Raw genomic sequence first — 16,956 nt, 5'->3', positions numbered from 1 at the left:
TAACCTTTTTGTCCTGTAAGAATGTTTTTGTGCGTCATATTCTTCTTACAGCAAATACAAAGGGAACAACAACACTGCCATCAACGAGTGCACCATCATCTTCAGCTGCTGTGTCAAATATGCTCCTAGCAACAGGTACTAATTCATCAATTATTTTGAACTTCACAGCAAATGGCAACTGGAAATGCAAGTTATATTTGTTGCAAGATCATTTCCTCTATATTTCAAACAATCTTTTCGTTTTTGAAGTCTATGTATACCAGGAGAAAAAAGTTTTTGTGCATTAATTTACACCGATGTGAAGTGTGAAATGAAAACAAACGTATGACGGTGTTTGGTCATGTCAGTATTTAGTGTTTCATCAACATGAGAATGTCGACGCGTGTGTGCAAGACGCGTCTCCAGAAGGCAGACGAGCGAAGGGTCCTTCATGTGGGCTGTCATTGCTTGTACAACAACAGGTGTGCAGGTCAAAAGTCAGTTGATGGCTCAGTGTCTGGTGTGGCCACCATGTGACGCACGATTGGCAACGGCGCCTCATTGAGGTTACAAGATGGTTGAAGAAGGCTTTGGGGATGTCGTTCCAGATCTGTACCAAGACCTGCCACAGTTGAGCCAACGTAGTTGGCTGGTTTTTGAAGACTGCCCAATTGTTGTTCCATTTCATCCCACAAATGTTCTTCCGGAGAAAGATCAGGCGGAACGGCTGGCCCAAGGAAGTGTGGCAATGTTCTGTTGTGCGATGAAGTCGATGGCCACTCGTGGGATGTAAGGGCACGCCTTATCCTGTTGAAGTGTGATGTGATGTTCATGAATCTGCAGGAACAGGATGATGTGAGGATGGAGAACTTCATAAATTGTACCAAATACCTTTCAAATTTCTTAATGACACAACATATGCATCAGCGTAACTCTCCCCTTCCCATCGATAAACGTAACAAAGGCCACCACTACTGTCAAGATGGAATTTTGACTCGTCCGTGAAGAGGATAGCAGCCCAATCTTGTCTTCTGAACCTCAGACGTTGTCTACACTTACCGATGTCCACATGCCGTTGATATGGCAACAAATTCGGATGTACTCCTGATCTTTGTGGTTGGATGTTATGCTCATGTAACCGATTCCTGACAGCTCTGGCACTGATTGGTCACAAGCCAGGGCTGCTGCAAACTGTCAAACTTGCTGTCTGGAACCGATTCCGAAGGTGCACCAACCGAACCGGATATTGTTATCCTGCCGACATGATGTCACGCATCGTCGTACAGAATGTGGACAGTCTCTGATGTTGATAAGGTCTCCAGAGTGACCGTATGGTGTTCCGATGAACACCCAAATACCTTGACACGTTTTTTTTGGCATTCCTGTCTCGAGCATGCCAATCAATCACACATCGACGTTTCATTTTCAGAAAGGCGTTTTGCATTGTCCCATTCTTTCCTGTTCGCTGGCCAGTTCTTCCCAATCTTCTGGGTTTATCCCAAAATGCGTTCATGTCATGTCAGCAGGAATCTTTGAAGCATAGCTTAGAGCTTCCAACGTTTCTTGTTTCATCTGTCCTGTTCTTGTGTTTGGTAGCTTGGCTGCCAGGTAGCTATCATTTCTTGGAAGGATGGCTGTGCCGCTGATGCTGTGGCCCTCCACCAGTACAGTGGTACTCATTTTGGTGACCTCAGAAGGATGACAGGGTCAATCAACCCCACCTGGTGTTAATTCAGCCGCCAACGGGGCTCAAACCCAGGACCCTAGGATCTTAAGCCAGTCATCCTCGCCGCTAAGCCAACACCAGGATTTTGTTTCTTCTGATAATTCCTCGCCTCCAAAGCCAGTTGCCGACTGGGCATCTTCCGTCGCGCAAAGTCCTTCCTTGGCACACCTAAACTCCTGACCACATACAAAGCTTTCCTCCACAGCCTGATGGAGTACTGCTCTCCCCTCTGGGATGGTGCTCCTGCCTCTCACCTTTCTCTGCTCAGTGCTGTGGAAACCAAGGCATTTAGGATCATTGGTATCTCCTACGATGAGGCTGTCTTTGGGTCTCTCACTCTCACCGCAGGGAGGTCAGTGGTCTTTCTGTCTTCCATCATCTCCTCTCCGGCCACACCACCCCCCCCCCCCCGCCCCCATATTTCCGCAGGGCGCTGAAGGTCCACAAGCAACCCCCTTCTAGTAAAACTACCAAAATAATAAAATCACTATTCACCTTCACTCTTTCATTCCTCTTTTTTCCCACCTTTGGAACAAAGTCCCACACTCTCTTCAATCCCACTCTTCCCTCCAGGTCTTTAGAACAGCTGTTCACGACCACCTCTTATCTTTCCCCGTCCAAAACCATGATCTTTTCTACCACCGTTATTCCACCCCAAAACCACCTCCTTCAAATTCCCTGCTTTCCTTCCTGAAAGTTCCTGTAATGTCCATCTTGTATTCCCCATGTTCCCTGCCCCATCCCTCTCCCTTCCACAGATATCCTCCAGTCTCTGTTCCCCCATTGTTTTTTTTTTTTCCTTCCCTCTCCCACCCTTCTTGTCTCCTGCTCCCCTTGTGCATTCTGTCTATTAGCTCTTATACGAGCCTCGACATTGTTTCACAAAAAAAAAAAAAAAAATCCCACATAAAGCACGTGTCCTTGGCTCTGCTTCCATCTTCCATGCTGATGAGGTGTCCCAGCCATCCTAGTTGTTTAATCTCTCCTCTTGACGAGAGAATGTTGTCCATATTCCACTTACACACAGAACAATGCTCACAACACAGGGCCTCGTACACCAGCATTTTTTTTGTCTTTGTGGTGAGCATTTGGTTGTTCCAAGCTCTTCCGGTCAGTCTGCTGAAAGTGGTCGCAGTCACAGGTGTATGCTTTGATGCTCTCGCGATGCTCGACCTGCACGTTCAGTATGACCCAAAGGAGGTAAGGACGTAATTACGTCTGATTACGAGAATCACACGCTCCCTTTCGGAGTATTGGCAGGTTGTCTCCATCACAGCCCCCCCAGCCCCCTCACAGGACAAGCATGTTTAACCCTGGGTACAACCAAATTTATGCAAAATTTTGTGGATATCAGGCCAGCCATGATTTTCAGGTGTACATCCATACATACATACATACATACATACATACATACATACATACATACATACAATTGCCTTATTTAATATAGGAGGATACACAGCCGAGCAAATTTACCTTGCACATCCAACAACTTCATTGTTAAGCAAGAGCAGCAGGCTGTGCAGCAATTTGAAACACCAGAAATTTACAAAGGCTCCATTCAGCAAATTATGTATGACAAGCAACTTTCCACAAGGTCAATATTTATGACAATGGACTTTTCTTCCGTGGTGTGTTGTGGTTACAGATAGGACAACAAGCCTTCTGACATCATCATCATCCTCAACAGCACAAACTCCACTTCAAGCATCAACAACTGCATCGGAACCTGTCGGTCAAACATCATCCAAAAGCTCCTTTATACCATCAACAACAACAACAACAACAAGCGAACCTGCAACAACACCATCAAGTGCAGTGACACGTGAGAGAGCACCACAAGCAACAACACCATCGTTTACTTCCATTACATCAGACAAAACAAAAATTTGGCAGAGTACCACAACAGAAACATCAAGCACATCTCAAACCTCAACTGCAACAAGTGAAAAATTTACACAACAACCAAGAACAGCAATGATTTTAAGTACCATGCACACATCGACAACAACCTTTTCCACTGCAAAACCTGTGCCAGCCACTTTCAATACAGCAGCCACAACACAATCGCTACAACCAACCAATGGTCTTTCAACAAAATTTAGCACAAGCAAGCAACAAACAAGTGAAGAATTCACAGAACGTCGTGAACGAACACTTCAAACAACAGATAAAATATCCAGGCGACACCCAATAACAATGTGGACTACAGCAAAAACATACACATCCACAACCATTGTGGCCTCAAATCAAACAAACACACAGGGAACAACATTTCCTGAATCGATAGCTCCATCAAGCAGCAGTTTCTCCACTGAATCACCACCGTCAGCTTTCAGCACAACTCCAGTATCCACAATGTCTAAACCTGAAACTACAACTGAAACAACAACACAAGGATTAGCTGCAACCAGTGCTCCCACCATGATTTCTATAACACAAGCTCAGGTAATAGTAGAAACAACAACATATGAAACTGCAACTCAGACATCAACCAACAGCTTAACTCTGCAACCATCCACAGAACTGCCTTCATCTTTACCTAGTCCTAAAGCCACCACTGCAGAAACAGTACAATCACCAACAGAACCGATCATCACTTCCATGACATCCACAAGAAACACTCATCCGGGGGTAGAAACAACATTTCCTGAATCGATAGCTCCATCAAGCAGTCGCACCTCAACTAAATCACCACCATCAACTTTCAGCATATCTCCAGTATCCACAGTGTCAAAACCTGAAACGACATCTAAAACGACAACAACACAAACATCACACACAATTAGTGCTCCCACAAGGATTTCTACAACACAACCTCAGAAAAATGAAGAAACATCAACGTATGAAGCAGAAACTCCTTTCTCAACGAACAGAATAGCTGAACAATCAACAACAGAACTGTTTTCATCATTACCGACCACCGAAGCCACTAATACTGAAACAGTACAACCACCAACAGAACCTATCCTCACCTCCATGAGATCCACAACAAACACACATCCTGGAGTAGAAACAACATTTCCTGAATCGACAGCTCCATCAAGCAGTCGTACCTCCACTGAATCACCACCATCAACTTTCAGCACAATACCAGTATTCACAGTCTCTAAACCTGAAACTACACCCAAAACAACAACACAAACATTAACCACAACTAGTGCTCCCACAAGGATTTCTTCAACACAACCCCAGACAACGATAGAAACATCAACATATGAAACGGAAACTCCTTTCTCAACAAATAGAATAACTGAACAATCAACAACACAACTGTTTTCATCATTACCGGCCACCGAAGCCACTAATACTGAAACAGTACAGCCACCAACAGAACCGATCCTCACCTCCATGAGATCCACAACAAACATGAATCCTGGAGTAGAAACAACATTTCCTGAATCGATAGTTCCATCAAGCAGTAGAACCTCCACTGAATCACCACCATCAACTTTCAGCACAGCTCCAGCAGCAACAGTGACTAAACCAGCAACTACAATCAAAACAACACAAGCATTAGGTGCAAGCAGTGCTCCCACAGCGACATCTGCAACACAACCTCAGACAAACATTGAAATATCAACATATGAAATTCTAACTCCTTTCTCAACCAAGAATGTCACTGAACTATCAACAACAGAACTGACTTCAGGTTTTGAAACCACAATTTCCCCTCCCATAGCATCAACTAAACGCAGCACAATTTTAGTCTCTTCAACAACACCTACAAGAGTAGAAACAACTCAAACAAGCATAGCAACAAACACTGAATCATCCCCATCTTCCTTAGAAACCACAACCATGACCACTTCTCCGGAACTCACTGAACCTCCAATCGAAGAGGAAACAAAACCACCTGAAACGGCACAAAAACCCCCAACCACCATGTCCCCAACAGCATTGCCTGTAGACATTTCTTCTTCTGAAGCCGCTGTAGAATTAACAGCACAACCACAAACACAACCCACCATCACTTCCATCATTTCCACAATGCACCCTCAGTCAACATTACGAACCACATTCATTCACTCTAAACCTCCTGCAGGCACAACTACTTCCATCTCATCACTAACAACAGCTCTGTCTACATCTGTCGCAGCTGCAGTGTCTTCATCGGAAACTACAATTGAAACAACACAAACATTACCTGTAACCAGCACTGCCGCCATGATTTCAACAACACAACCCAAGATAATCGTAGAAACAACAAAATATGAAACAGCAACTCGACCATCAACGGAAATCTTAACTGAGCATTCAACATCAGAGTTGTCTTCGCCTTTGTCTTCTCCTGAAGCCACCAGTATATTGATGGGACAAACATCAACAGAACTAATCATCACATCCATGAGATCCACAACAAACACTCATCCTGGAGTAGAAACAACATTTCCTGAATCGATCTCTCCATCAAGCAGTGGGACCTCCACTGAATCACCACCATCAGCTTTCAGCGCACCTCCAGTATCCACAGTGTCTCAACCTGCAATTACAGCCGAAACAACACAAGGATTAGGTACAAGCAGTGCTGCCACCATGATTTCTACAACACAACCCAATATAATCGTAGAAACAACAAAATATGAAACAGCAACTCGACCATCAACAGAAATCTTAACTGAGCATTCAACATCAGAGCTGTCTTCACCTTTACCTTCTCCTGAAGCCACCAGTACATTGATGGGACAAACATCAACAGAACGAATCATCACATCCATGACATCCACAACAAACACTCATCCTGGGGTAGAAACATTTCCTGAATCGATCGCTCCATCAAGCAGTGGGACCTCCACTGAAATCCCACCATCAGCTTTCAGCACACCTTCAGTGTCCGCAATGTCCAACCTGGGAATTGCATCTGAAAGAACAACACAAGGATTAGGTGCAGCCAGTGCTCCCATGATGGTTTCCACAACACAACCCCAGATAATAGGAGAAACAACAAAATATGAAACAGCAAATCAACCATCAACAGAAATCTTAACTGAACATTCAACAACAGAGCTGCTGTCACCTTTACTTTCTCCTGAAGCAACGAGTACATCAATGGGACAACCATCAAGAGAACCCAGCCCCACCCCTGTCAGATCCACAACAAACACTCATCCTGGAGTCGAAACAACATTTCCTGAATCGATAGCTCCATTAAGCAGTAGTACCTCCACTGAATCACCACCATCAGCTTTCAGCACACGATCAGTCTCCACAGTGTCTAAACCTGAAACTACAACCAAAACAACAACACAAACATTACCTGCAACCATTGCTCCCAAAATGATTTCAACAACACAACCTCAGACAAATATAGAAACATCAACGTATGAAGCGGAAACTCCTTTCTCAACGAACATAATAACTGAACAATCAACAACAGAACTGTTTTCATCATTACCGACCTCCGAAGCCACGAATACCGAAACAGTACAACCACCAACAGAACCTATCCTCACCTCCATGAGATCCACAACAAACACACATCCTGGAGTAGAAACAACATTTCCTGAATCGACAGCTCCATCAAGCAGTAGTACCTCCACTGAATCACCACCATTGACTTTCAGCACACTACCAGTATCCACAGTGTCTGAACCTGAAACTACACCCAAAACAACAACACAAACATTAACCGCAACCAGTGCTCCCACAAGGATTTCTACAACACAACCCCAGACAACTATAGAAACATCAACATATGAAACGGAAACTCCTTTCTCAACAAACAGAATAACTGAACAATCAACAACAGAACTGTTTTCATCATTACCGACCACCGAAGCCACTAATACTGAAACAGTACAGCCACCAACAGAACCGATCCTCACCTCCATGAGATCCACAACAAACATGAATCCTGGAATAGAAACAACATTTCCTGAATCAATCGTTCCATCAAGCAGTAGTACCTCCACTGAATCACCACCATCAACTTTCAGCACAGCTCCAGTAGCAACAGTAACTAAACCAGCAACTACAATCGAAACAACACAAGCATTAGGTACAAGCAGTGTTCCCACAGTGATATCTGCAACACAACCTCAGACAAACAAAGAAATATCAACATACGAAACTGTAACTCCTTTCTCAACCAGGAGTTTCACTGAACGATCAACAATAGAACTGACTTCAGGTTTTGAAACCACAATTCTCCCTCCCAGAACATCAACAAAACGCAGGACAATATTAGTCTCTTCAACAACACCTACAAGAGTAGAAACAACTCAAACAAGCATAGCAACAAACACTGAATCATCCCCATCTTCCTTAGAAACCACAACCATGACCACGTCTCTGGAACTAACCGAACCTCCAATTGAAGAGGAAACAAAACCACCTGAAACGGCACAAAAACCCCCAACCACATCCATGTCCCCAACAGCATTGCCTGAAGACATTTCCTCTTCTGAAGCCGCTGTAGAATTAACAGCACAACCACAAACACAACCCACCATCACTTCCATCATTTCCACAATGCACCCTCAGTCAACATTACGAACCACATTCATTCAATCTCAACCTCCTGCAGGCACAACTCCCTCCTTCTCATCACCAACAACAGCTCTGTCTACATCTGAAGCAGTTACAGTGTCTTCCTTGGAAACTACAATTGAAACAACACAAACATTACCTGTAACTCGTGCTGCCACCATGATTTTGACAACACAACCCAAGATAATCGAAGAAACAACAAAATATGAAACAGCAACTCGACCATCAACAGAAATCTTAACTGAGCATTCAACATCAGAGCTGTCTTCACCTTTACCTTCTCCTGAAGCCACCAGTACATTGATGGGACAACCATCAACAGAACGAATTATCACATCCATGAGATCGACAACAAACACTCATCCTGGGGTAGAAACAACATTTCCTCAATCAAAAGTTCCATTAAGCAGTCGTACCTCCACTGAATCACCTCCATCAGCTTTCAGCACACTTGCTGTATCCACAGTGTCTAAACCTGAAACTACAACCAAAACAACAACACAACCATTACCCGCAACCAGTGCTCCCACAATGATTTCGACAACACAACCTCAGGCAAACACAGAAACGTCAACGTATGAAACGGTGACTCCTTTCTCAACCAAAATAATAACTGAACAATCAACAACAGAACTGTTTTCATCATTACCGACCACTGAAGCCACTAATACTGAAACAGTACAACCACCAACAGAACCGATCCTCACCTCCATGAGATCCACAACAAACATGCACAACAATATCTTAACTGAACAATCAACATCAGAGCTGTCTTCACGTCCACCTTCTCCTGAAGACACTACGACATTGATAGGGCAAACACCAAGAGAACCGATCATCACCTCCATCAGATCCACAGGAAACACTCATCCTGGAGTAGAAACAACATTTCCTCAATCTAAAGTTCCATCAAGCAGTCACACCTCGACTGTACCACCACTGTCAGTTTTGAGAACATCTCCAACAGGCACAGTGTCTAAATCTGGAATTACAACTGAAACAACGCAAGCATTTGCTGCAACCAGTGCTGCCATGATTATTTCCACAACACAACCCCAGATAAGAGGAGAAACAACAAAATATGAAACAGCAAGTCAACCATCAACAGAAATCTTAACTGAACATTCAACAACAGAGCTGCTGTCACCTTTACCTTCTCCTGAAGCAACTAGTCCATCGATGGGACAACCATCAAGTGAACCCAGCCCCACCCCTGTCAGATCCACAACAAACACTCATCCTGGAGTAGAAACAATATTTCCTGAATCGATAGTTCCATCAAGCAGTAGTACCTCCACAGAATCACCACCATCAACTTTCAGCACAGCTCCAGCAGCAACAGTGACTAAACCAGCAACTACAATCGAAACAACACAAGCATTAGGTACAAGCAGTGTTCCCACAGTGATATCTGCAACACAACCTCAGACAAACATTGAAATATCAACATATGAAACTGTAACTCCTTTCTCAACCAACAATGTCACTGAACTATCAACAACAGAACTGACTTCAGGTTTTGAAACCACAATTTCCCCTCCCATAGCATCAACGAAACGCAGCACAATTTTAGTCTCTTCAACAACACCTACAAGAGTAGAAACAACTCAAACAAGCATAGCAACAAACACTGAATCATCCCCATCTTCCTTAGAAACCACAACCATGACCACGTCTCTGGAACTAACCGAACCTCCAATCGAAGAGGAAACAAAACCACCTGAAACGGCACAAAAACCCCCAACCACATCCATGTCCCCAACAGCATTGCCTGTAGACATTTCCTCTTCTGAAGCCGCTGTAGAATTAACAGCACAACCATTAACACAACCCACCCTCACTTCCATCATTTCCACAATGCACCCTCAGTCAACATTACGAACCACATTCATTCAATCTAAACCTCCTGCAGGCACAACTACTTCCATCTCATCACCAACAACAGCTCTGTCCACATCTGAAGCAGCTACAGTGTCTTCATCGGAAAATAAAACTGAAACAACACAAACATTACCTCTAACCAGTGCTGCCTCCATGATTTCGACAACACATCCCAAGATAATCGTAGAAACAACAAAATATGAAACAGCAACTCGACCATCAACAGAAATCTTTACTGAGCATTCAACATCAGAGCTGTCATCACCTTTATCTTCTCCTGAAGCAATCAGTACATTGATGGGACAAACATCAACAGAACGAATCATCACATCCATGAGATCGACAACAAACACTCATCCTGGGGTAGAAACAACATTTCCTGAATCGATAGCTCCATCAAGCAGTAGCACCTCAACTAAATCACCACCATCAACTTTCAGCACATCTCCAGTATCCACAGTGTCTAAACCTGAAACGACATCGAAAACAACAACACAAACATCACACACAACCGGTGCTCCCACAAGGATTTCTCCAACACAACCTCAGACAAACACAGAAACATCAACACATGAAATGACAACTCCTTTCTCAACCAACAGCATATATGAACAATCAACACAAGAACTGTTTTCATCATTAACTACCCCCAAAGCCCCTGATACTGAAAGAGTCCAACCACCAACAGAACTGATCCTCACCTCCATGATATCCACAACAAACATGCACAACAATATCTTAACTGAACAATCAACATCAGAGCTGTCTTCACCTCCACCTTCTCCTGAAGGCACTGCGACATTGATAGGGCAAACACCAAGAGAACCGATCATCACCTCCATCAGATCCACAGGAAACACTCATCCTGGAGGAGAAACAACATTTCCTCAATCTAAAGTTCCATCAAGCAGTAACACCTCGACTGTACCACCACTGTCAGTTTTCACAACACCTCCAACAGGCACAGTGTCTAAATCTGGAATTACAACTGAAACAACACAAGCATTAGCTGCAACCAGTGCTGCCACGATGATTTCCACAACACAACCCCAGATAATAGGAGAAACAACAAAATATGAAACAGCAAATCAACCATCAACAGAAATCTTAACTGAACATTCAACAACAGAGCTGCTGTCACCTTTACTTTCTCCTGAAGCAACTAGTCCATCGATGGGACAACCATCAAGAGAACCCACCCTCACCCCTGTTAGATCCACAACAAACACTCATCCTGGAGTAGAAACAACTTTTCCTGAATCGATAGCTCAATCAAGCAGTAGTTCCTCCACTGAATCACCACCATCAGCTTTCAGCACACGACCAGTCTCAACAGTGTCGAAACCTGAAACTACAACCAAAACAACAACACAAACATTAACCGCAACCAGTGCTCCCACAAGAATTTCTAGAACACAACCCCAGACAACTATAGAAACATCAACATATGAAACGGAAACTCCTTTCTCAACAAACAGAATAACTGAACAATCAACAACACAACTGTTTTCATCATTACCAACCACCGAAGCCACTAATACTGGAATAGTACAGCCACCAACAGAACCGATCCTCACCTCCATGAGATCCACAACAAACATGAATCCTGGAATAGAAACAACACTTCCTGAATCAATAGTTCCATCAAGCAGTAGAACCTCCACTGAATCACCTCCATCAGCTTTCAGCACACTTGCTGTATCCACAGTGTCTAAACCTGAAACTACAACCAAAACAACAACACAAACATTACCCGCAACCAGTGCTCCCACAATGATTTCGACAACACAACCTCAGACAAACATTGAAATATCAACATATGAAACGGTGACTCCTTTCTCAACCAAAAGAATAACTGAACTATCAACAACAGAACTGACTTCAGGTTTTGAAACCACAGTTTCCCCTCCCATAGCATCAACTAAACGCAGCACAATTCCAGTCTCTTCAACAACACCTACAAGAGTAGAAACAACTCAAACAAGCATAGCAACAAACACTGAATCATCCCCATCTTCCTTAGAAACCACAACCTTGACCACTTCTCTGGAACTAACCGAACCTCCAATCGAAGAGGAAACAAAACCACCTGAAACGGCACAAAAACCCCCAATCACATCAATGTCCCCAACAGCATTGCCTGTAGACATTTCTTCTTCTGAAGCCGCTGTAGAATTAACAGCACAACCATTAACACAACCCACCATCACTTCCATCATTTCCACAATGCACCCTCAGTCAACATTACGAACCACATTCATTCAATCTCAACCTCCTGCAGGCACAACTCCCTCCTTCTCATCACCAACAACAGCTCTGTCTACATCTGAAGCAGTTACAGTGTCTTCCTTGGAAACTACAATTGAAACAACACAAGCATTACCTCTAACCAGTGCTGCCACCATGATTTTGACAACACAACCCAAGATAATCGAAGAAACAACAAAATATGAAACAGCAACTCGACCATCAACAGAAATCTTAACTGAGCATTCAACATCAGAGCTGTCTTCACCTTTACCTTCTCCTGAAGCCACCAGTACATTGATGGGACAAACATCAACAGAACGAATTATCACATCCATGAGATCGACAACAAACACTCATCCTGGGGTAGAAACAACATTTCCTCAATCAAAAGTTCCATTAAGCAGTCGTACCTCCACTGAATCACCTCCATCAGCTTTCAGCACACTTGCTGTATCCACAGTGTCTAAACCTGAAACTACAACCAAAACAACAACACAACCATTACCCGCAACCAGTGCTCCCACAATGATTTCGACAACACAACCTCAGGCAAACACAGAAACGTCAACGTATGAAACGGTGACTCCTTTCTCAACCAAAATAATAACTGAACAATCAACAACAGAACTGTTTTCATCATTACCGACCACTGAAGCCACTAATACTGAAACAGTACAACCACCAACAGAACCGATCCTCACCTCCATGAGATCCACAACAAACATGCACAACAATATCTTAACTGAACAATCAACATCAGAGCTGTCTTCACCTCCACCTTCTCCTGAAGACACTACGACATTGATAGGGCAAACACCAAGAGAACCGATCATCACCTCCATCAGATCCACAGGAAACACTCATCCTGGAGTAGAAACAACATTTCCTCAATCTAAAGTTCCATCAAGCAGTAACACCTCGACTGTACCACCACTGTCAGTTTTGAGAACATCTCCAACAGGCACAGTGTCTAAATCTGGAATTACAACTGAAACAACGCAAGCATTTGCTGCAACCAGTGCTGCCATGATTATTTCCACAACACATCCCCAGATAAGAGGAGAAACAACAAAATATGAAACAGAAAGTCAACCATCAACAGAAATCTTAACTGAACATTCAACAACAGAGCTGCTGTCACCTTTACCTTCTCCTGAAGCAACTAGTCCATCGATGGGACAACCATCAAGTGAACCCAGCCCCACCCCTGTCAGATCCACAACAAACACTCATCCTGGAGTAGAAACAATATTTCCTGAATCGATAGCTCCATCAAGCAGTAGAACCTCCACAGAATCACCACCATCAACTTTCAGCACAGCTCCAGCAGCAACAGTGACTAAACCAGCAACTACAATCGAAACAACACAAGCAGTAGGTACAAGCAGTGCTCCCACAGTGATATCTGCAACACAACCTCAGACGAACATTGAAATATCAACATATGAAACTGTAACTCCTTTCTCAACCAACAATGTCACTGAACTATCAACAACAGAACTGACTTCAGGTTTTGAAACCACAATTTCCCCTCCCATAGCATCAACGAAACGCAGCACAATTTTAGTCTCTTCAACAACACCTACAAGAGTAGAAACAACTCAAACAAGCATAGCAACAAACACTGAATCATCCCCATCTTCCTTAGAAACCACAACCATGACCACGTCTCTGGAACTAACCGAACCTCCAATCGAAGAGGAAACAAAACCACCTGAAACGGCACAAAAACCCCCAACCACATCCATGTCCCCAACAGCATTGCCTGTAGACATTTCCTCTTCTGAAGCCGCTGTAGAATTAACAGCACAACCATTAACACAACCCACCCTCACTTCCATCATTTCCACAATGCACCCTCAGTCAACATTACGAACCACATTCATTCAATCTAAACCTCCTGCAGGCACAACTACTTCCATCTCATCACCAACAACAGCTCTGTCCACATCTGAAGCAGCTACAGTGTCTTCATCGGAAAATAAAACTGAAACAACACAAACATTACCTCTAACCAGTGCTGCCTCCATGATTTCGACAACACATCCCAAGATAATCGTAGAAACAACAAAATATGAAACAGCAACTCGACCATCAACAGAAATCTTTACTGAGCATTCAACATCAGAGCTGTCATCACCTTTATCTTCTCCTGAAGCAATCAGTACATTGATGGGACAAACATCAACAGAACGAATCATCACATCCATGAGATCGACAACAAACACTCATCCTGGGGTAGAAACAACATTTCCTGAATCGATAGCTCCATCAAGCAGTAGCACCTCAACTAAATCACCACCATCAACTTTCAGCACATCTCCAGTATCCACAGTGTCTAAACCTGAAACGACATCGAAAACAACAACACAAACATCACACACAACCGGTGCTCCCACAAGGATTTCTCCAACACAACCTCAGACAAACACAGAAACATCAACACATGAAATGACAACTCCTTTCTCAACCAACAGCATATATGAACAATCAACACAAGAACTGTTTTCATCATTAACTACCCCCAAAGCCCCTGATACTGAAAGAGTCCAACCACCAACAGAACTGATCCTCACCTCCATGATATCCACAACAAACATGCACAACAATATCTTAACTGAACAATCAACATCAGAGCTGTCTTCACCTCCACCTTCTCCTGAAGGCACTGCGACATTGATAGGGCAAACACCAAGAGAACCGATCATCACCTCCATCAGATCCACAGGAAACACTCATCCTGGAGGAGAAACAACATTTCCTCAATCTAAAGTTCCATCAAGCAGTAACACCTCGACTGTACCACCACTGTCAGTTTTCACAACACCTCCAACAGGCACAGTGTCTAAATCTGGAATTACAACTGAAACAACACAAGCATTAGCTGCAACCAGTGCTGCCACGATGATTTCCACAACACAACCCCAGATAATAGGAGAAACAACAAAATATGAAACAGCAAATCAACCATCAACAGAAATCTTAACTGAACATTCAACAACAGAGCTGCTGTCACCTTTACTTTCTCCTGAAGCAACTAGTCCATCGATGGGACAACCATCAAGAGAACCCACCCTCACCCCTGTTAGATCCACAACAAACACTCATCCTGGAGTAGAAACAACTTTTCCTGAATCGATAGCTCAATCAAGCAGTAGTTCCTCCACTGAATCACCACCATCAGCTTTCAGCACACGACCAGTCTCAACAGTGTCGAAACCTGAAACTACAACCAAAACAACAACACAAACATTAACCGCAACCAGTGCTCCCACAAGAATTTCTAGAACACAACCCCAGACAACTATAGAAACATCAACATATGAAACGGAAACTCCTTTCTCAACAAACAGAATAACTGAACAATCAACAACACAACTGTTTTCATCATTACCGACCACCGAAGCCACTAATACTGGAATAGTACAGCCACCAACAGAACCGATCCTCACCTCCATGAGATCCACAACAAACATGAATCCTGGAATAGAAACAACACTTCCTGAATCAATAGTTCCATCAAGCAGTAGAACCTCCACTGAATCACCTCCATCAGCTTTCAGCACACTTGCTGTATCCACAGTGTCTAAACCTGAAACTACAACCAAAACAACAACACAAACATTACCCGCAACCAGTGCTCCCACAATGATTTCGACAACACAACCTCAGACAAACATTGAAATATCAACATATGAAACGGTGACTCCTTTCTCAACCAAAAGAATAACTGAACTATCAACAACAGAACTGACTTCAGGTTTTGAAACCACAGTTTCCCCTCCCATAGCATCAACTAAACGCAGCACAATTCCAGTCTCTTCAACAACACCTACAAGAGTAGAAACAACTCAAACAAGCATAGCAACAAACACTGAATCATCCCCATCTTCCTTAGAAACCACAACCTTGACCACTTCTCTGGAACTAACCGAACCTCCAATCGAAGAGGAAACAAAACCACCTGAAACGGCACAAAAACCCCCAATCACATCAATGTCCCCAACAGCATTGCCTGTAGACATTTCTTCTTCTGAAGCCGCTGTAGAATTAACAGCACAACCATTAACACAACCCACCATCACTTCCATCATTTCCACAATGCACCCTCAGTCAACATTACGAACCACATTCATTCAATCTCAACCTCCTGCAGGCACAACTCCCTCCTTCTCATCACCAACAACAGCTCTGTCTACATCTGAAGCAGTTACAGTGTCTTCCTTGGAAACTACAATTGAAACAACACAAGCATTACCTCTAACCAGTGCTGCCACCATGATTTTGACAACACAACCCAAGATAATCGAAGAAACAACAAAATATGAAACAGCAACTCGACCATCAACAGAAATCTTAACTGAGCATTCAACATCAGAGCTGTCTTCACCTTTACCTTCTCCTGAAGCCACCAGTACATTGATGGGACAAACATCAACAGAACGAATTATCACATCCATGAGATCGACAACAAACACTCATCCTGGGGTAGAAACAACATTTCCTCAATCAAAAGTTCCATTAAGCAGTCGTACCTCCACTGAATCACCTCCATCAGCTTTCAGCACACTTGCTGTATCCACAGTGTCTAAACCTGAAACTACAACCAAAACAACAACACAACCATTACC

General features: G+C 43.4%; 2 protein-coding genes across 6 annotated transcripts in view; both read left to right on the top strand.

Moving 5' to 3' along the window:
• LOC147020989 (mucin-16-like) overlaps positions 1 to 16,956 on the top strand; it is a 90,859-nt gene that overhangs the window by 10,274 nt on the left and 63,629 nt on the right. For all 5 annotated transcript variants that reach the window (XM_085890768.1, XM_085890766.1, XM_085890765.1 and 2 more), the window contains exons 2-3: positions 52 to 135; positions 3,354 to 3,530. In XM_085890768.1, coding sequence (XP_085746894.1) covers positions 52 to 135; positions 3,354 to 3,530 — 261 coding nt within the window. The remainder of the gene's footprint in view (positions 1 to 51; positions 136 to 3,353; positions 3,531 to 16,956) is intronic.
• LOC147020990 (uncharacterized) lies at positions 5,440 to 15,209 on the top strand. The gene is made up of 2 exons (XM_085893500.1): positions 5,440 to 14,650; positions 15,009 to 15,209. Exons 1-2 carry the CDS (start codon positions 5,507 to 5,509, stop codon positions 15,207 to 15,209), a joined length of 9,345 nt encoding a protein of 3,114 aa, XP_085749626.1. The 5' UTR covers positions 5,440 to 5,506.

The sequence above is a fragment of the Eptatretus burgeri genome, chromosome 8 (assembly GCF_056783735.1).
Source record: "Eptatretus burgeri isolate ZD-2024b chromosome 8, Ebu_testis_v1, whole genome shotgun sequence".
Taxonomy (NCBI): domain Eukaryota; kingdom Metazoa; phylum Chordata; class Myxini; order Myxiniformes; family Myxinidae; genus Eptatretus; species Eptatretus burgeri.
The sequence above is the reverse complement of the archived record's forward strand: the minus strand, read 5'-3'. Positions and strand labels throughout refer to the sequence as shown.

What these genes read in the sequence shown, in the direction of transcription:
- LOC147020990 (XM_085893500.1), top strand. Translation starts at nt 5,507, where the DNA reads ATGACCACTTCTCCGGAACTCACTGAACCTCCAATCGAAGAGGAAACA. An exon ending in CAACTTTCAGCACATCTCCA is followed by an intron (nt 14,651 to 15,008) that starts GTATCCACAGTG and finishes CGACATTGATAG; the next exon opens with GGCAAACACCAAGAGAACCG.